Source organism: Anneissia japonica, unplaced genomic scaffold (assembly GCF_011630105.1).
Source record: "Anneissia japonica isolate Jap-2015-1 unplaced genomic scaffold, ASM1163010v1 scaffold1356_len1145284_cov175, whole genome shotgun sequence".
Classification (NCBI taxonomy): Eukaryota; Metazoa; Echinodermata; class Crinoidea; order Comatulida; family Comatulidae; genus Anneissia; species Anneissia japonica.
Genome location: NW_022706987.1, coordinates 601543 through 623941, shown reverse-complemented (window position 1 = coordinate 623941; position 22399 = coordinate 601543). Strand labels below are relative to the sequence as shown.

Genomic DNA, 22399 nt, shown 5'->3' with positions numbered 1-22399 from the left:
TTAGTCGAGGTTCACGTCATTTAGTCGTAGTGCTAGTCGAAGTTCGTTTTAAGAATATGAAATGACGTAATTTTTAAGTTTTAGCTCGAACTACGACTAAAGTTCGTTTTAAGAATACCGGGGTTACATTAATGTTTAATACTCAGTTGTTCATAGAATTTAAGTGATATACCGGTAACTATTGGTCACTGTGATATTAAATTGTTTGAAAGATATGCTTCAATCTAATTTATTGATCATGTGTTGGACAATTATAAGATGTTTTGTTTTCATTATGGTAAACTTTAGTAAAGCCACCAAATTGCACAACTGGTACACACTACCTATAATATGTTGGTAGGTAATTTCATCAAACACTATACAGGTTTTGAAAGTGAATATTTTGTCCAATCTGTTAATCCAATGACTGAGGGTAATAATGTAAAGCACTTGTTGACATTAAGCGCTATATAGTCGAACAGATTATTAATTTAAATTTATAGTATGATGTCGAGGATCTGGCCAGTTTGTTGACTCCACTTTTCCAAAACCCAATGCTGAAATGTTAAATTCCAGACTCAAATGTAATTTAACTCAGTTTGCCTAATACCAATTGGTCGAAATCCAGTGTGCCAAATGTCAATACACACAAGTTAATATTACCTAAAAAAATTTACTACACATTTAAAGGTGCATACTAAAATCACCTAATTAGGCTTTAACCCTTTGAAGTCCCAAGTGGGTCTATTTTAGGTTGCTGGGCCCCTTGGGGTTTTAATAGGTTTCTGAAAAATGCATAATAAATTTTTATGACTTTCTGCAAATGTTGGATTTGATTGTTGGGTAAAATGTTTTGGGCTTCCGAAAAATAGCAAAATTGTTCGACTCTTTTACATAGGTCAAAAGTCATGTAACCCAAAATTGCAATTTAGGGGCCCAAAAAGGGTACTTTTTTTCCCATAAACCCCATGTAAACGACACTAAAAAATTCCTATGCTCATAAATGTTACGCATTATGTGGAATATGTTGTTTTCTACAGTTAAATAAAATGTGCTTGGTTAAAAAAAATTATGCTTTCATATTTATGATGATTTTTTTATACCCAAGGTCATAATTTGGGGAACAGCCTCTTTCACATGCCCCCCCTCCCCAGATAGAGGGCAAGTAGGCCTTGCATTACTGGTTGCTAAAGGTTCTAGTAAAAATCTTTCCTCAGATTCATATTATTTATATTATTTATTAATTAATTAATTATTACAGTATATAAACAATCCTGCTATCATCATCTATTCAAATACATCAATCACTGAAAAAATTGCCGATTTTTGCTCTATACAATCGCTAAGCCTTGTCTAGTCACTATGACGTTAGGGAAATCCCCTAAAAGAGTCATCAACAGAGGGCAGCATTATTAAAACAATAGTATATAGGTCCGTACCGTATACAGACCGCGCATCCAGGGACAGTAAATTACTCCATATGAGATATTATTATTATATTAAGCAGCTATTGATACACATTATACTTCCCACTAAAGCATAGATATGTTTCTAAATTAAATAAATGCTAGTGCCAAAATTTATTTTAACCTTTTTAATAACGATCAAGCATGTACAGACATTTTTCGCACTTTATGATGGCTGCAGTCACTGGCTAAGCAAACATGTCAGTTTTAGTCACTATATACTACAATAAAAAAATTAACAGGGCAGCAAGTAGAACATGATTTGGCCAAAAAAGTACACATGTAAACCTATATGTCTAGTTGTAAAAACAAAAGAAAAACAAATTTTCTATTAGTCCGGCAGCTTAGCAGATGGATGTGGACATTACGGACAAAAGCACCAATTTTTTTTTACATGCTCCTTAAGGCCATAGCATTCAATTTTTGGTAGGAACCACCTCATCCGTGGTCATTATGGTGGCCATCTTGGATTTCAAAATGGCTGCCTAATAAAACCTATGATTATCTATATTTCCGCTTCTAAACCACTTGGAATTATAATTCTAATGTCTGAAACTATATTTATATGATCAAGGAATACCATGATATAATTTTTGACCTGGTCAGATTGCCACAAATAGGTCATTTAAGGTCAAATATTGTATGGTATCTTAAAAATTACATAATTGTCATATTTTACATTAGAACCATACCCAATCTCAGAATTCAAAATCTTTACTATGAACTACAATATTTCATTCTGGAGGCCATCTCGAATTTCAAAATTGCTGCCACGCAAATCCTATAATTATCAACATATCAGCTTTTAAACCACTTCCAATAAGAATTAGGATGTCTAAAAATATATTTTCTTGGTCAAGGATTTATAGCACTTGTGATATGGTCAAATGGTCATTTAAGGTCATTCAATTTCATTTTTCTGTTAAATACGTAGAATATCTTAATAGTTTGTAAGTGGTCGTGTTTTACAGCAAAATCATACATAAGCTCACAAAATTCAATTTTTGATACGAACTATTTCATCAGAGGTCATTATAACAGATTTTAGGTCAAGGTCATTTAGCAGCCATATTAAATTTCAAGGTGTCCACCATGTAAAACATTTTTAGTTCCTTTAAATATGTTTACTGTACTGCATAGTCAAAGAATAACATCACAATTTGTGACATGTATTTGTATTTATTATATTCCATTATATATTGAAAAGTCTGATATCAGATATTGTATTTAATGTGATATGATATATTTATATCAAAAAGAGTAGTATAATATATATATATATATTAATATATATATATATATATATTGTGTGTGTTTGTTTGGGTGTGTAGGTGTATATATATATGTATGTATATTAGCTGTATATGTATATACAGTATGATATAAACATTGTCAATAGGTAAATGATAGAAGCAATGCTTATTGTTATTCGTTTATATATAGGGTTATATATATACATGTATATAGGGATATACCTTATTATATGTATATCTAATAATATATATAAAGAAATTATTATATACAGTTAGTTTAATGACAATAAAAGTATATAACCATGATGAGGTGGTTCCTACCAAAAATTGAATGCTATGACCATAAGGAGCATGTAAAAAAAATTTGGTGCTTTTGTCCGAACGTCCACATTAAGTCCAAATATGGCCCTAAGCTGCCATACTATATCCCAAATGTCTAATGTACCTCTGCCACGAAGTTGGCGGGGGGATGCTTTTTCTCCTGTTTATTTATTTGTTTTTCGGCATATTTGTTGTGAACAGCCTTCAGCCCATAGTTTTTATCACGAACTTGTCAAACTTGACCACAATATTCCATGATCAAAGATCTGGATGTGACTAAATTTTGAAGGTTTAGGGTCAAAGGTCAAGGTCACAATTAACAAAAACTAAGCTTTTTAACAATTTTTATCAAAACCCATCAAACTTGGACACAATGTTCCAGGGTCAAAGATCTGGGAGCGACTAAATTTTGAAGGGCCAGGGTCAAAGGTCAACACAATGATCGAAAAACTACTTGTACTGGCTGCCGTAGGTACGTGTGTGTGTGTGCAGTGCATACGGCTTGCCGGTAAAGTGTAAACAAACATATGACTACATTAATTTCAAAATGATATATGCGGATAGCAATTTGGTGTAGTGGTTAGAAGAGCGTTTTTTACATTTCCGGCCTGGCGGGTTTAAACCCCATAATGTCTATTTTTTTTTCATGCAGACAATAGATTTATGGTGTGGGCGGACATAGGCATTCCCTGAGTGGCCTCTAGTTCAAAATAATTACAGTGTAGTATTCTTTTCCGTCCTTATTGTTTACGTGCCAGCGCTAATGTGCCCTTGTACTTGTACGGCTGTCTTTTCTTTCCACTAGCCATTGGCGAATTCGCCAAAAATGTGATTTTTTTTTTTCATTACATGCATGGGCGATTCAATAATTAACTACCTACAGTACAAAGTTCTTCACTGCGCATGCTTATAACTATGAGCGAAAATTATTATTATTATTATTACAGTAGAACCTCTCATTTACGTACAGGGCGGGCCCAGAGGCGTTCATAAAAATTATTTGTACGTAAAATCGGGGTGTGAAATTCCTATGTATTTACACTACCGATATGCTTACAAAGAAACACAGTCCTGCGGGCGCCGCAACAGGGCGAGTAACGCATAAACGTTTTTCACTCGATCCACATGCTTTTGGCGTTAAGTAAATACACCTGTACAGAATAACCTGAAACCAGGGGTTCACTTATTAAAAGAAGAGCGCTGATTGGCTGTAGACACGGCGCTTTTTATTTTTTTTGTATGCAATGCGATTATTCTACACCTACATTAACATTTATGTAATTAATAATAAAGTTAAAAAGAAAATGTGGGTGTCGGTGTCTTATTTTATGGGGGAAATAATGAAATGTTAGATTAACGTTACTGAGATTTGATAAATAAAATCCATTTTTAATTATAATTTATTGAACCTAAAAGTGACTGTAGGCCTATATGCTACACAGTAATCTCTCATGCTGAAATTTATTTGAATATCATTGGTTAAAATAAATTTAGTAGGTGGGTTAATTACTAAGATTATTTTGTCTTTTTTATTACGTAAGAGTAAGGGCTAAGACACACATGATATATTCAGTGGACAATGTTCGTAAACAAACTTGAAAGTGAATAGAATGCACGATATGCCAAAAACTTACACATTGGGCAGAGTTTTCTCACGGCTATAGACATGAAGTATGAACGCCGTGTTGAATGTCGGTGTATTCAAAGCGCATTATCTGCATTTTGTATTGTAGTAGAGATCACTGATAGTGTACAGCAAACCGTCTAACGATTAACTCTTGACACTCATGTGTGTGTTGTACATGAAATAGGAACTTTATTTATGACAACAATGACATGATTTTACGTTTGTAAAATCGGGAATTCGTAAAATCAGGGTTTGTAAATGAGGGGTTCTACTGTATTATTATTATTCGCATAATTAGGTGAACTGCATAAAACTTCTTGTGCCAGTGGATTGCGACATTACTGTAAAACGGACTCTGGTATCTACACATAAGAAGAATGTGGAATAAACACTAGAAACGTTATCATGCTCTTATTATTATTCTTAAACTTTGACAAAAAACTTGGTTAATGACATAAAGAGCGCTTGATGTCGGAGCAAAAAGAGACAAGAAAAAATTTTCAACCAGCATTCTCCCGTACAATACAGAACATAGCATATAGTACTGGGTAAATACATATTATTCAAGAAACCTTATTATTCCATATTCTAGACTTAACCAAAATTTATTTTTTTGTAAACTGCCAAGGTCCTTTTTATTGGAATAAACTTCCTAATAATATTAAGGAATTAAAAATTTTTCTCATTATAAGAAATGTTAGAGATGTATTTTGTTTCCAAATACTAGTATTTAATTAATTTACATTCTGCTATTTCTTCTTTTTGTACCCTTTTCTTTTGTTTTTTGTCAAAACGCCAACCGAGACAAGCTTAAGTGTGTATATTTGGCCATGGTGAAATAAATGTTTGATGATTTGATTTGTTTCCAAATACTAGTATTTAATTAATTTACATTCTGCTATTTCTTCTTTTTGTACCCTTTTCTTTTGTTTTTTGTCAAAACGCCAACCGAGACAAGCTTAAGTGTGTATATTTGGCCATGGTGAAATAAATGTTTGATGATTTGATTTGATTTAATAAGGTGAAGCAACAGCCTAATGTGAATTAATGGGTTGTAAATGTTATGATTTTAAAAACACATAAAATGATGCCGACATTTTTTTAATTGTGTAAAAAATGATAATCCAATTCAGCTTTAATGAAGCATAGGGATATCTTCTCATACTTCCTACGCAAACAAATTGGCAGGTCTTCCGAACTAAAATCCTTAATGATGGAACCAAACGGACGCAAATTGATGAAAAAATACAACACATTTTAAGAAAAGAACTAAGGATTTAATTGTAAACATGTTTCGGGTGTTCTCTCTCACCCATCATCAGTACAAACTGAAAGGCGAAATAAACGGAAAGAAAAATCTTGTCATTCTTAACTAAGAGTATTTATACAAAGAAATGAATGAATATTAATTAGTGAAAACAAACTGTTACCAATTAAGGTAACGTAACGATCGTTCTAGATAATCATATGCAAGGTGTATAGAACACCTTGCATACATTAGTGCTGTAATTTTTTTAATTACTTTCATAATTCTGCATAACCTTTTCAATAATACCAATGACAAATGCAACAGTAACAATTAGAAAAAGAGTACACATATTTAATCCTATTTGCCTATTAACGTACCGTATACTTTACTTTGTTATGTTATTATTGATTTTTATTGAATAAATGCTGTAGCTAGACTTGGCAATCTGAGGCTGGGCAAACTGGTCGGATTTTGCTTTAATATTCATTAAATTACTGACTACTTGACCATTACATGTCACACAAGGTTTTAATAGCATTATTAAAAAGTTTATATCTTAGAGAATTCAAATTTAACAATGATATTATGAATCGTCCACCCAAAATATACCTGCCCATAACGTTTAATACAGTGGGCGCATTCACATGCACTGTGAATGTTAGTGCTTGTTTATTTAAACTAACTGTGCCTGCATATAATTATGAGGTGAGCAGATACACGCAACCTATTATCTCCGCCAGGAGATACAGCACATGTTTTCAGCTTGTGTGAGTGTGTGTCACATTTTGGTGTTTTTGTGTAGTTTTTTTGTGTACAGTATGACATCTCAAAAACAGCTGCAGAGACATAACTGAAAATTACACGGAATATTATTGGTACTGTATATTTAATCCAATAAAGAAATGAATAAATTTTGGTGATGGTACGGAGTAGGGTGTGGATGTGAGGGCCGGGCCGTTTAAAGGGATTTTAGAGCAAACATCCTAGACAAGATATCTCAAAACCAATCAACTGATATATGATACTTTCGTGAAAGCTTAACCAAGTTACAGGGAAGAAATTATCGAGCGTTGGTCACGATCCAAATTTAGATGGGAACTTGAGGGTCATTAAAATTGTTAAGGTCATGCATGTCTCTTGCGTTCAAAATATCTTACAAACAGCTTCAGAGATCTTAAATGAAAATTAGAGATTGTCAGGTATGACCCAAGGATGAGGTGATTAAATTTTGGTCGCCATCCGGAGTAGGGTGTGGATATGACCATTCAAAGAAAAAGTCCCAACCCAGATATTTCAAAAAATAATCAACCAATCTGAATGAAACTTTCGTGAAAATTTAAGTACCTTAAAAGGAAGAAATTATAAAGTGTTGGTGACGATCAAAATTCATGTGTGCATTTGAGGGTCATTTAAAATCCTAAGGTCCCAAACCTAAAAATCTTTAAATGACACTACCCAGAATACAGTTTAAATTTTGGTGACCATCCGAAGTAGGGTGTCAACATGAGGACCATTTAAAAGAAAATGTTCCAGACCAGATATTTACAAAAATAATCAACTGTGATAAATGAAACTTTCGTGAATGATTAACTAAGGTACAAGGAAGAAACTACGGAGTGTTGTTGATGATCCAAATTCGGGTGTGCATTTGAGGGCCAAAAGATCCCAGACCTAAATATATCGAAAATGGATCAATGGATAAAAACGACAATTGACAGAATAGTTTGTCATGTTTTAATAAAGAAGTGTGTAAATTTTGGTCATGATTCGAAATACGGTGTGGATATGAGGACCATTTAAAAATAAGTTTACTGCATTACCGTAGGCAGAAACAATAGCTACATATGATGAATATTTAAATTTAGTGCAATTACAGTAAAGGTGTACAGCGTTTTATATGTACCTCCTTCACTTTTTTCGGAACTTATGGGGAATATTTTTAATTCTTCTTTACATTTAAACATGTGACGCTAAAAACCAAATCCCCATATTTCTATTTCAAAAATATTTCCATTTCAACACCAATACATTGCATGTATTTTTTTTGTCAGCTATAAGAGTAAAACTTGCCAGTAAGTTAAGCCAGAATATGTCAGGAATTGGCAGGTGTGCAACTGATACAATAAAATGTGTTCGAAAAGTAAAGTGATTATGTTTTGGTGTCGATTAAAACTATACTGTACAACTCTTCTAAATGAAACTTTCATGTTAGTGTAATTTTTTTTAATTAGATTGTGGTTGGTGGTTGAAAAGTACACATTTTTTAGGAATTTTTTAATAGAAAGAGATTGGCGGTGGGCGAAAATATGCTCTCTATTGAGTGCTCTTGTTCTTGTTTTCATCCTGAACAGCCAATACGAAATTATAAAATATGTTTTACCCAAACAATAGGTTTTTTGCTAATAAATATTTTCCTGATAATTTTTGGAAAAAACCTTCCATTGCAGCTAATAGAAATATACTTATGCTGAGTGATATGAGACCAAATTCAACTCTCCTCCACATATACAAACACAGATATTGAGTTTTCCTGATTTTGCCAAATTTTACCAAAATTGGCTTTTAGTGAAATTAAGTATATTTTTATCCACATAATTATAAGAATTTAAAAAATATATACATTATTTGTTTATGATTTATTAATGTCAATTTAGCTCATTTGCCTGGATTAAATGATTTTAAAAATGTTATGTTTAAGAATTTTTATTCTGAGTGATACAGTATGAGACCAAATTCAACTGTCCTCCACATATACCAACAGAGGTATTAATTTTTCCTAATTTTGCCAATTATCAAAACTGGTTTTAAAGTAAAATTAAGTATTTTTTTCCACACAAGTATAAGAATTTAAAAAAATATATTTATTTGCAATTTATTAATGTCCATTAGCTCATATGCCAGGATTAAATGAATTAAAATATTTTATGGCTTTGAAAATAAGAAATTGTAAAAACGTGTTTTGCCCTAAAAACAGGACTTTTTGCTAATGGGCAGGTACAAGCAAAGGTCCCCTTTGGTGACAAATTTTTTTATTTATACAAATTTAAGAGTCATAGTGTGATTTTGAAGCTGAAAGATTGAAGTTTATGGTTTTTTAAATTAAAAAGACAAAAGTGGTATTGTAAATTAATGCCAAGGTCGATAAAACTGTAACAGGACAGATTTTCTTACTAAGTAAATGAAACACATTTAAATCTGATTAACTAATTAATTATGCAAATTAAGTTTTAAGACAGAATAACATGTCCCGAACATCACAAATTGACTCGCATTTTTTAAAATTTAACATATACCGAAACAATATTTAATAAAGATATTTTCATAAAGTTCTAATTTATGTTAGGGCGTAACTAGGGATAGGTACAAAATGAATTTTTCCTCATTCTCGTTAAAAATCTTAGGTAATGAATGTGACATACGGGACATTTTTTGACGTACGGGAAATTCTGAAGATTTGGAACCCTACAAAGTATTTTTTTACATCCAGTATATTCCCTCTTAGACTGTTTCCTGAGAATTTATCATTTGCTGACATTATTAATTATGCAAATAGTTTCTGTCACATAATGAAAAGTTCTGTAAATCACAAACTGACTCATAATTTTAAAATTTTAACATAAAAATACAATATAAATTTTAGTTCAGATTCTAATTTATGTTAAATTCTAACTAGACTTAGGTATGAATTAATAGTATTCAATCTCATTAAAAATCTTTGGTAAATGGATACATGGCATACAGCCCTACTTCTCATACTTTTTGGGGTGGCAACCCACTTTCAAACCTCCTATACTTTGGCAACCCAAAGCATTTGTCATGCCACAATGCTACTGTCAAGTTATGTGTTGATTACTTGTCCAACCAAAATCCAGCTCACTAAAATCACAATACTGTTGCTTTCTAAATTACTGATTTGTGTATGTGTTCGTGTGAGCTATGTTCTGGCCTAATTTTAATGACTATATCAATCCTTTGAGAGATTGGCAACAGCGCAACCATGAGAGTAGATTCTAAGTTTTAAATTGACAATGAATTTCTAGGTTTCCTCTATCTTTTGAGTCCTTTGTAGAAGTAATTCGCACTATTTACCTTAATACCAAAATCTGTCTACATTTTTAAAAGTAGAAGCAGTCTTGCGACCTTCGGAAATGTTTTTGGCAACCAAAATTTGGTTCACGACCCATAGTTTTTGAGAAGCAGGAACATGCAGAAGATTTGAACCACTTCAAGATAAACAAGTAAGTTAATTTCCTGACAGTTTATAACACTAAAATACAACCACAAATTGTGGATGCCCATCAAGAAATTGAAATTCATGTTGGGGTAGTGGTTTTCACTAAACTAAACTGTATAATTAATGCCTTTTTGCAATATCTTGTTTTCTTTACATTTTGATGTTGATCCATAAAGAAATGGCCTTTTTCTGCGGTAATTATTGTATTTATTCATGTAAACACCAAGGACGAAAGTCTAGAAGAAGACTTACTTCCAGTGGGGTCCTTCTGGTGGTGATTGGGCAGTACACCGAGAGAAAATCCCCTACTCTTTTCCGAAGAGTGTACTGCTTTCTTTAACGTGTACATAAATGCACACGGGACCAACAGCTTAAATGTCTCATCCGAATGACGGTGCGCTATTATAACTTGCATTTCAGCCCTCCAGCTGAAATACAAGGAGAGGCAGCGATGGGATTGAACCGGGGACTTAGATCTCGATGAGTGAGCGCACACACAGTGGCTACTGTACCACCAGATTAGCCGACTGAGCTATGCTGCTCTCTCAATTATGTCTTCAGGCCACTTGATTGTTATATTGTTGCATCGTAAAGAAAGTGCAATTGCTTTGTATTTTTGATTTTGCTTTAAATATTACAAAATCAAAAAATTCTAAGTAAATATAGATAGTTTATAGAGATCAACTAATTTCTATGATAAAAAAAATATTTAATTATAAAATTAACTAGTAAAAAATATTCTCATTTAATGCTGAAGTATAAATACAATTATATGAATTAGCATCATGGTACCGTACAGTGCCTTGTGCAGACTAAAAAATCTCCCTGTTGCATCCTCATCCTTCTCCCTCCCCCCTTCCTCACCAAAGATATTCCCATGGTAAACATTATGGTAAATATTGTAAAGTTTACATCACATATTTTCTCCATAAAGGACATTATCATTTTTTATATCCCTGCTGCATCCTCAGCTCCCTCCTCACTAAAGATAAATAGTCCCATGGTAAAAATTTTTAAAGTTTACATCATATTTCCTAAATAAAAAATATAATTTTTTATATAAATACTGTACAAGGAATCTGACTATCCCAAAACATAAAGTAATGTGGGACAATTCTCTGTTGGGTGTTCTGGTGCTTGACTATAGAATGCGATTCCAGAATATATCAGACATATTAAATCAAAATCTGTTTTTAAGAGAGAACTTAAGTTATTTTTATTGAAGTAAACTTACCCATTATTTATATGTATATTTATGTAATCATGTATGAACTATATTTTCTTCAAAATGAATTTTTTGATAAATTTTATTTATTCTTTTGCTTTGAAATGGTATATTTGATATTTGTTAAGTTGAAAAAGTAATAATTTTGCACTATATATAGAATTATGCAATGCACTATATATAGAATTATGCAGTTTTACGTTTAAGGGGCCGGACTTGATTAGTGTTTACACTATTTTCTAGCTCCTTCCTATATTAGTTTATGTATTTATTTGAATTTTATATTACTTATACTTATTGGAAAATAAAGTTGAAGTTGAAGTTGAAATAGCTAAGGTTAGGATATTACAGTATGTCTATGGAAAAAATGTCCTGTACGTCACTGTCCTGTACCTAATGGTGATGAAATTTACATCCGGTTTGGTGGATTCGTACAAAACCTTAGCATAAGTTAGTCAGATAGATACAATATCCATGAATAATGGTAAAATAATTACACTATTGGTACTTTTGGAGCGTTTTGCATGCTAACTTTTTTTTTTTAAACTCACTTTTTCTTCATGTCCCGTACGACACAAAACATTAATAAGGATTAAACTCGTTAATGACGGTATATAAACTTTCAATAATATACAACAAATCAGCATAAATATATGTGGCAAAGACAAGCCAAACCACTCACTTGTCGCAAGTCCTGTTTTGGAGATAATGGCCAAAACATGCTGGAACATCGTCAAAATTTTGGAGATCTATTTTATTGCACTAAACTAACCTTTATATATCTATACATCATGCTATGCTGCTATTTCCCCCATTTTCAATGCTAAAACAACAATTTTTAACGATTTGGTGATGGTTTCTGCCTAAGAAATGCCCGAAATCGTAAACCTTGAAGGCTGATTTTTCAAATATTGTTTTTGAAACAGCTCCATGTTTTCCTTGAGGAGGCTGTAAAATGAGGCCATTACTATGTTCAAAATTACCAATAATTCAGCACCAACTTACCTAACAAGCAGATTCCATATTAAAGAATGTCCCTATGACACCAGATCTGAAAATCATTTAACACTACCCAAACCAAGAACAGATTATAAATAACGTAGCTTATCATACAGAGGTGCTAAATTAGGCCTAAAAAAAAACTTGTTTTTTTGCTGTCACATTGTAAAAATTAGAATATACATAGGGACGGGGGGAAAAAAGTTTCTTTTTTTTTTCTTTTTTTTTTGTAAAATCATAGAAACATCGTGAAAACTGCGCGATTTCCATTTTTTTTTTTTACAGAAAAACGATAAATTCTTAGTGATGACCTCAAAAACTCAAATACAATTTCCAATTTCAAAATGAAAATAAAAATCAATTAAAGTATTATAGTTAATGATGTAAGTTTATGATAATTCAGTTTAGTTAAAGTAGTTAAGTTTCTTTCAGTAAGCCCTAATGTGATTTTCTTTTTTAATAAGTCTATTTTTACCTTTCTGTTTTAATTTCTGTTTTATCGAGTTGTACAATACCTTACGGCCTTGTTGAAAAACACCGTTGTGGTAAACAAGTATTTCCATAGTTAAATAAAGTTTTTATTATTATTATTATTAACTTTATAACGAAATGTCGGATTAAAATGATTCTTTTACCATTTTATAGCTCTCATATTACTGTTTAGCCCTGTATTAATAACTAAAAATTGATTTTTGAAACGAGTGACTGGTTTGGCTCGTCTCTGACACATACATAAAGCATAACAGGCTCAAATATTTGTCTTATGTGTTTGAACTAGAACCATTTGAGTCTCTGAATGTCCCATACGACAAATTTTCAAATATCTTGGACCTGCCCTAATAAATATTATTTTTCTGGTAATTTTTTGAGAAAATGTTTCACTACAGAATAGAAATGTATGTTTTCTGAGTAATATGAGACCAAACTCAACTACAGTATCCTGCAAAATTATTAACAGTGTTACCAAGTTTCCCGGATTTTTTTTCAAAACCGGCTATTTTAAAGTTAATCCAATATTTATACATAACTTATTGGAGCTTTTATTTGAATATGTGCTATTCCTTGATAAATGCCCTTTTCATCCTCTGAAAGTGCCTAAAATCCTCAAATTTCCGCATTTGTTGTTACGGTAAATAAATAAAACCATGATGAAAATGCTTATATTTAGTTTCAAACACGCGTGTGTGGCCTATACTATAAATAAGATAAGCCCTATGTCGTATTGTTTTCTATAGAGGGAGGGGGAGGGGTGGGTATGATAAATTACTAACCGGGAAAATTATTACCTTTGCCCCCCCCCCCCTGTCATTATTCAGGCCTGAGGTAACCCACTTGCCCAACGCCCGGGACAAGTGTTTTTTATAGTCGGACAAGAATTTTAGGGACTACTTGCCCGTGGACAAGCACTTTTAGAACAGCTACTTCACCATTTAATGCTTACTGCTTCATAGTAGGAACACAAGTATTTACGATTCTGTGCATCTATTTTTCTAGAGGTTTTCCTGTGCATTTTGAATTATTTTTTTTGTATCCTCCACACACAAAAAAAAAAAAACATTTGAAGTTAGTATTAGAATTGATAAGATTTGCAAACAGGTTCAAATATACTATATGGCCGGCCACCCCCTCCCCCCCCCAATCCAAACCAAAAAAACATAACGGCATAAAACAGTATTGTCAGCGTGTGGCTGAGATCTCGTGTATCGTGGGAATCAACCATGCCTGTGAAATTTTATTTACTGTTGTCGTGACGACAGTTTTTAAACACGCAATAAGGAAAAGATACATTTCTCTATAATATACATTATTGAAATTTTTGCAAAAAAAAAAAAAAAAGAAAGAAAAACATTTTTGCGTGATCAATGTAGTATGCATGTAGGCCTGTTGTAGTGCCATAGCAAAAATACTTTACTTTTGTTTTATTTTTTATGATTACCAGTATTGCAAAATAATATTGGGACAAGTACAATTGTCTTCAGGACCAGTGCATTTTTCAAAGGTACTTGTCCGGGGACAAGTGAAAAAATATGAAATTCCCTCATGCCTGTTATTGTCACTTTAGCTATGTGTATCATTTGTCACCACAAAGTGGAAACATTCCATGACTCAAACACAAGAAAATTATTTCAAAACAGGTTTTTTGGTCAAAAAATGGCAGTTTTTGGTAATCACTTTCTTCCTGTTATTTTATAGGGAAAATGTTCTATTATAGCTAAAAGAAACATGAGTCTTCCAAACAGTTTGGTACCAAAATGAACTCTGTATGACTAATAGTAGCATACAGAATTTTAATTCTACTCAATCTTTTTAGAATGTGTGTTTTATTATAGGCACATACATTTAATCTTTATTTCTATCTTATTATTTTATCAGAATATTTTTTTCTTACAAAATGATAATGGTCATTTGGAATTTAATACTAATTAGAAATTTACTTGATATAGTTTTGTTCATTGTTTTGTCATATTAATGACATAAGTTAAATAGTTTTATTATTTTGATTTCTCCATTGTATTACCCTGTTATTTAAAATCATTTTCAATTAAAACCTTATTTTATGAAAACTTTTAAAATTTAATTTAATTTATTTTTAAATAATTTAATTAGGGTTTTTGTGTTGTAATATTAAAATTATGTTTATTCTTAGTGTTGAACCAGGTTGAATGTTATCCCACAAAGCATTTTACAATGGACATGAAATTCATAACAAGAACAAGTTTTTTCACTCACCATTCAGCAGAATTAAAGAGCACAAAACAAGAAAGCAACATTATAGCCATTGAGCTGAGCAGGATGAGTCCACTGGTTTGCTGAGATCTTTGCAATGTTCAGCCTTCTACAAAAATTTAATACTGAAATAAAATACATACATTCATCAAATAACCAGAAAATTTAACCTGATATTTAACTTAAATGTATATTAATTAGAATTTACAAACATTAAATATAAATTGTAATTCTACAATAATTGTCTATAACCAATACACATTAGGGGTCGTGCAAAAACTATTTCAACGTGAGTGCCGCGTTATCGCCTTTTTCACTATCAGATCTACCGCGAGTTCGTTAATGAGGCCGGTCAGTGAAGCATTACATTGCTACCGCGGAAGATCATGAATATTTATTAGCTGTCTGCTCTGTCTAACCAAGTCGACCGTAGTGGCCTAACACGAGTACCGCGATATGATAGATTCGTTAAATAGCAGTACAGTACGATCCTCTTGGTGTGGGAAAATCCGCACAGCACGAATTTCCTGGTTGAGGAAATGATAAAAACTGGCTGCTAGCCAAAGGTACAACCTGTATTGTGCCGACTGTTCTGGATTTGGACTATACTGATCAGAGTACTCGTACATTCTTTATTAAGCGTCTAGAAGTCAGATGTCGCATAGAATAGATTTCTCTAATTTTATTTCATAAACGGAACTCGCCCAATGCGATTTAGATCGCAACCTTAAAAAAACTATAGCAAATAACACATCAATGATAAATACATGTTAGGATATATTCTTGAATTAGTGTAATTAACTCCAGGCCTATGCACCTCCTAACAACAACAATCTTCATGAATTATTTTAATAAAGTTATTTAGGCCCTATGTCTATGTCCTCCTTTGTAAGGAAACCCAAAATTCAGGCCTATTTTCAAACTTTTTAATTTGCTAGTATTTTCCTATCTATGCCTATATGAAGTTTAAAAATCCACTATTAATATTGGCATGTGCAAAACACAAAAGTAATGGATTAGGCCATGTCCTGCATTGTATTGGCTTACTTTGTAATGGTACATATATGGATGGTGTAATGTTTTCATGATGAGGATACCCCATTTGACTGGCAAGAGTTTATTACAGTACTGTATTTTAAACATGTCAGAATTTATTCTGTACTGTATTTGTTGTTTACAGCCAATTAAGATGCGATAAACGGAAAAGAACGCGTGGGTGGAGGGGAGAAACAGGTCAACGACTTTTACATGCCAACATTTTAAAAGTAAAAAACGGAGCATTTTTGGTTGCGAAGCACCGAAGGCCTTAGTCTGTGTGAGGAGGGGTGTGTCCTATTAAATTATATATTTTTATATTATATGAGGGCCTGTTTAAGGGTAAATCGTATGATTCTTATGATGTGTACAGTAGGCTACTCCAATAATAAAATATATTTTGTGTAGAATCACACATATTTTCTTGTGTGGTTATATCTTTATAAATCAATTTCTTATTTGCTGGCCCTTCCAGTGTCGGAATGGTAATTTAGTTTATTATTATGAATATTATTATTATGACTATTATTAGTACTATTATTATTATTATGACTATTATTAGTACTATTATTATTATTATGACTATTATTATTATTATTATTAATCAATACATTGCAATGCTGAGGCCAAGTTCATTAATGCTGGAATGATATATTTAATTTATTATTATTATTATTATTATTATTATTATTATTTTTATTTTTATTGCGCCAACGCTGCTTAACGAACTCAAAACATCAACCACACGACTTCGTGTGTAGTCATCAAAGTTAGACGTCATTTGTACTCTGGCAAACGTTCTGTACTTTAAGGCGTACACTGACTGATTAATAGGTCCATGCACTGACCTAAAATCCATACATTAATTTCTAATTTCATAGGTTTTATGTCAATATTTTTGACTAATTCTGGGTAAGTGTTTTGGTACTGTATGACTAACTAAATATTTTCATTTATATTTGTTCTGACAGCAATATTAATTTTGAGTTTTTGTATACTGTATTTGTATTTCTCTACTTGGCCTATACTTTCTCAATAAACTTAAAATATTTATTGCTCTAGACGATTTATCGGTACTGCATATTGATAGTTAATTTATGTCATTATTCACCAAAGAAACTTGAACTCCACCCAAACACTACTCATTAATGTTCATAAGCAGGGCAGGGTGTGCCCGGTATACTGCATTGTTCTAATAATCTTCCTAGATTTAGGACACTCCAGATATCGGTGACAGTTGTCTCATAAAATTATTCTGCCACAATAATTTAAATAACAATGAAACTAGTACTTCAGGGACGGAAAACTTTCATGATGAGAGTGACCAGGTATAGATTCTATAACTATTAATTCTGATCGTCACTTTAATGACGACATCAATATGGAGTACAATGAGATTCATCAGCGAAACCAAATTGAACTAGAAAAGCTGCTAAAAGCTGCCGAGCCAAAACAACCGAAGTTGACTAAGAAGAAAAAAGATGTGGGTAGACCACCCAAACACAAACAATTTCCAACTATTGTGGAGGAAACCAGACTCTTCCTTCAAACAAATGGATTTGCAGCACAGGAAAGAAGAAGGACAGAGACTGCAATGAGCACAGGTGTCACAATGGGTGATATTACCAACCACCTTAAAAAAACGGTACCAGGATTGAACGAGTCAGGTATTAGTAAATCTACTGTCCATCATCTAATGATGCCGCCACGGTCTAACACTAAAAACAGTACAAACTACAAAGGGCTTGTTAAAGCAAGAGTTCCACCAAAATCGAACAACCAAACGAAGAGCAAACATCTAGACCTTCATTATTGTCGATCTCAGTGCTCGATGTTAAAAGAGGCGTGCGAGTATTTTAATGGAGAATGTTTGAGATTGTCATGTGACGATAAAAATAAAATCAACGTAGGGACTCTGGCTGTCAGCAGGTACCACCAGATAAATAGATTCTTCGTGTGCGACGACCAACCAGGTTACCTAGACCACGACTTTCCATACGAGGATAGTAAAATAATTCCGTCTGGATATTTGGGTATGACGACAAAACACGACGTTGGAGACAGATGTAGCTCAAGGAGTGCAGAGAGGTGTACTGATGTCAAGACAAATTCAGGAAGAAGATGCCGCTCATCATCGCCAGTTCAAAAGGGCGCTTCTATACTGATAAATTAGGCCGTACAAGAGTAAAATATGGTATTATGGTTAAATAACTTGACCCGCTTATATATTCAACAGAGCAACTAGATTCAGTCAATCAATGGCACAGACTCATGCCAACGATCTTAGTTTACTCCTCAGCAACAAAGATATAGTGGGTGATAAATCAGTTGTATTTATCATGGCTGACGGCAGGGCAGACTGGTCCACCAAATCATTTAAGACTTTCCTCAACCAAGGTCATTTATGGAGGGACAATGATTTCGATTATTATGTTGTTGCCAACTTAGCAGCGGGACCCCATAGAACATTTATGGTCGCCGCTCTCCAGGAAACTTGTTTCTGTTACTTTGCCGATTACATTACCTGGGGAGGACACTCCTCCATGCCAACAACGTCAATTGTCAAGTGATGAGAGGGAAAGTAAATTAGCTAAAATCTTCGACAATGCAATTGAGAGTCTAAGAAGTTATTGGCAGATGAAACATGATGGATTCTCAATCACTCCGATTCATATCCCATGTAAACACAGTCCAGCTCCGTATTCAGATCACGACAAACTTCACGAATTCACCAAGTCTGGGATAAAGAAAATCATGCAGTGTCCTGAACTTTCTCAAATTCAAAGCGAATTCAAGTTCTTCTTAAGTCATTCAGTAAGACGTACAAACATGATCGAATTTGTTAAGTGTGAAGACAGCGCATGTGACCATTGCTCAACTCATCCTGTGAAGCCAAAAAATTCATGTCGTATTTACGTTCTTCGAACAGCAGGATGTTCACACCGACGCAAAATCCGACTAAAGATGGGCACTACTACACGTGGCTAGAAATGAAAAATCGTGTGATCGATATGAAAAAAAACATGCTAGGTAAGTTATTGTTATTATACCTGTAATGAATTTTATACAATATTTTTTTTTACATTAATTTAAGTCATTTGATAATGATATATCGACAAACAATATTATACTATACTGTAATTTCTTGTCTAATTTCTTGTTTTTTTTTTTTTTTTTTTTTTTTTTTGTATACGCAAACAATTACCACCAATTCAATTTACTAGTGCTGTATATAGGGAGTGCGCACGCCCCTCCAAAAATTACTCCCCCAACCCATCCACCCCTCTCCCCACTCAAAAATCACGGTCAAGTACTTAAAAATTAACTTATTTTGCGAATTAGCACCCCTCAACTAATCATCGACCCTCCACTTTACCTTCGCGCCCCCACCCCCCATCAGCACCCATATTTTAAGACTTCTAGATACGCCGCTCTCCTGAATCCTGTTTGACTAGGAATACGTACTGTACTGTACTATAAAACATAGGCCGGTTTTTGATATATATAGGCCTAATACATTACAAATCAGTTAACTTTTAACAAAGTCATCATTATTTCCACAGAACCCGATGTTGCTTGTCCATCTCTCGAGAAAGATGGCGGCCCAAGAATGTGTTCGAGGGGAAGTAAATATGTATTTACATCTAAAACGGATGAAAGTCGCCATGATCTGAGTGTTCATTTTGAAGAACACAAAGAAGAGAGACGCAACAAGCGCAAGCGCAATGACAATTGCCTGTAGTGCTCAATACAGTAGGTTTATTAATTAGGTAGCTTTCGTCGCATGACGTTAACCTAACCTCAAGTTTATACCATGTACAATAATGTATAGTTAAGGCAATAACATTCACATTCACAGAATTTCTAGCCCCAAAACGTACACTCAAAAATACCGGGATGGTGTCGGGCGGGGATAGTTTATAATCATGTAGAGTATAGTTAAGGCATATATTCACATTTTCAAAATTATAGTGGAATGTCTTCCGGTTCGGTCGCAAACCAATTCGCCTGCCATGTATTTAACACCTGAAAATCAGGAAATTGTGCTATATACTATTAAGAAAATGTGGCGGCCGAATTTCCAACACTGGTTCGTTTCCAAAATTGTGTTCAGACGTTTTTTTTTAAACATCATGTCAATTAATATTATTACTAGCCTATAATCACTGAAATTTTTTTTTTAAATGCACATTGTTTTTTTCAGAACACGCTGTTCGTTGTCTATCGATGGAGAAAGGTGGTGGTTCAAGAAAGAATTTATTTTATCTCTGAAAATTCAGCACTTGGATAATTTTAACATACATCAAATTCAAGAAACGTAAATTACATGGCTAGACTATATTATAACGTTAAATAAAATAGGCATAGGTTAGGCTTTATATATAACACTAATAAGACCTCTATCCTAGGCATAGCACTAGGCTCGCTAGGCGATACAGGCCTTAGGCCTAGTTAGGAAGCTAGACCGAACGAACTTTACGGCCCCAGCTAAGAGGCTAACTAAACTAAGAATAGGCTAAACATCAATTGAATTGACTGAGGATTACAAAAACAATGCCCACGTTCGACGTTAATAGCACAGTAGGGCCTATAGTTTCTAAGTTCTTTGAAACGAAACAACCAACAATACAACTTCCAGTACCATGACATGGATGAATGCACTGCTAGTGTATCGCGAGTGCTGTGGTAGCCGAATGATCATGCATATTCAATAATTATTTCATTAGCTCGTGAACGGTGATTATTAGGCCACGTCCATTTGCCGCGTTAGGTCAAATAATAAAATTTTAACATTAACAATTAATGTAATTATTTTAAAAACAAGAATTATATAAATGTATTTCATATTAATATATATTTACACACACAATATCATTAAATGATGATGACATAATTAATGTCGAAATATTGAATCCCAACACGATGGCGTGTATTTCAATACTTGGAGTATGTATTATACTTTCTTATCTGAGATTAATCAGTGGACCTTTCGATATCATTAAATGTTAATGCAAAATTCTGATTAGTATAGCTTGCACATTATCTCCTTACGTTTTACATGTATACACCCGACAGTTAAAATACATTACGGTATGCCAGCTCATACAAAGGTCTTTTTTTCTTTCCCATATTCCTGACTGTAAAATAAGGCTTGCATGGGGGAATAAATTGAGCCTAGAAATCCGAACAAACATTACCTGTATGGAAAATAAGGGCTGTCTGCACAGTTTTTGATGAAAATCAGGTATTGGCCTATACCAGGCGATACTATTTTAATACCTTGTTTAACGTACCTAATGTTTTAAGTGTACAGCAGCGGACGGGAAAAAAATTTAAATAAAAAATATTTTTTAATTCAGCAGAATTATCCTGCCAAAAGTAATTTAGTTATTTGTTATATAAAACTACACTATTATTATTATTATTATAAAAGTTTAGGAAATAGGAATTGAAAGAGAGGCAGATAAAATCGTGCTAGCACACCTTGTGTGTGTGTGTTGTGATCAATTGTAGGCCTACACACTACTGTGTTGTAAGTTTGCTTCGATCTTTTAAATGCTTTTATTTATCAAATAATGAAAAAATATATATTCATATTTCTTTCTAGTAAAATTCTAAAGGCAGTGGGCAAAATAAAAATAAAAATTTAATTTTTTTCTTAATTTCCCAATTATTCATGGCAGCAAAAAAAATACAATTTTAATTCAAATCTTTTTTTTCGGCTGGCGGAGGGTTCCCTAAATACGGTGTGCTTTATTATATAAAAATAGGCTATATATTTAATCTTTATTTCTATCTTATTATTTTATCAGAATATGTTGTTTTTACAAAATTAGAATGGTCATTTGGAATTTAATACTAATTAGAAAATCACTTAATACAGTTTTGTTCGTTATTTTTCATATTATTGACATAAATGAAATAATTTTATTATTTTGATTTTTCAAATTATATTACCCTATTATTTATATTAATTTTCAATGAAAACACTACTTTATGAAAACTTTTAAAATTTATTTTAAAATAATTAAATTAGAGGTTTTGTATTATAATATTAAAATTATAATTTTTATTCTTGGTGTTGAACCAGGTCAAATGTTATCCCACAAAGCATTTTACCACAGACATGAAATTCATAATAAGAACAAGTTTTTTAAGAAAGTATAAGAAAGTATAATACATACTCCAAGTATTGAAATACACGCCATCGTGTTGGGATTCAATATTTCGACATTAATTATGTCATCATCAGGAATGATCAGTGATTCCTGATGATGACATAA

General features: G+C 32.8%; 1 protein-coding gene and 1 long non-coding RNA gene across 3 annotated transcripts in view; one reads left to right on the top strand and one right to left on the bottom strand.

The window, feature by feature from the left end:
- Nucleotides 1-22399, bottom strand: part of LOC117106251 — a 37331-nt gene that overhangs the window by 2534 nt on the left and 12398 nt on the right. The window contains exon 4 of the long non-coding RNA XR_004445030.1: nucleotides 15084-15205. This is a non-coding gene — a long non-coding RNA (uncharacterized LOC117106251). The remainder of the gene's footprint in view (nucleotides 1-15083; nucleotides 15206-22399) is intronic.
- On the top strand, nucleotides 17484-20973 carry LOC117106250. 2 transcript variants are annotated; one of them, XM_033247609.1, is made up of 2 exons: nucleotides 17484-17782; nucleotides 20320-20973. In XM_033247609.1, exons 1-2 carry the CDS (start codon nucleotides 17497-17499, stop codon nucleotides 20385-20387), a joined length of 354 nt encoding a protein of 117 aa, XP_033103500.1. In that variant the 5' UTR covers nucleotides 17484-17496; the 3' UTR covers nucleotides 20388-20973. The 2 variants fall into 2 exon arrangements, 1 of the variants encoding a protein (XP_033103500.1); XR_004445029.1 differs by lacking the exon at nucleotides 17484-17782 and adding an exon at nucleotides 19753-19868.

Excerpts from the sequence above, each read along its gene's own strand:
- LOC117106250 (XM_033247609.1), top strand. The coding sequence starts at position 17,497 with ATGGAGTACAATGAGATTCATCAGCGAAACCAAATTGAACTAGAAAAG. Across the intron at positions 17,783-20,319 it reads ACCAGGATTGAACGAGTCAG|AACACGCTGTTCGTTGTCTA; the intron begins GTATTAGTAAAT and ends TGTTTTTTTCAG.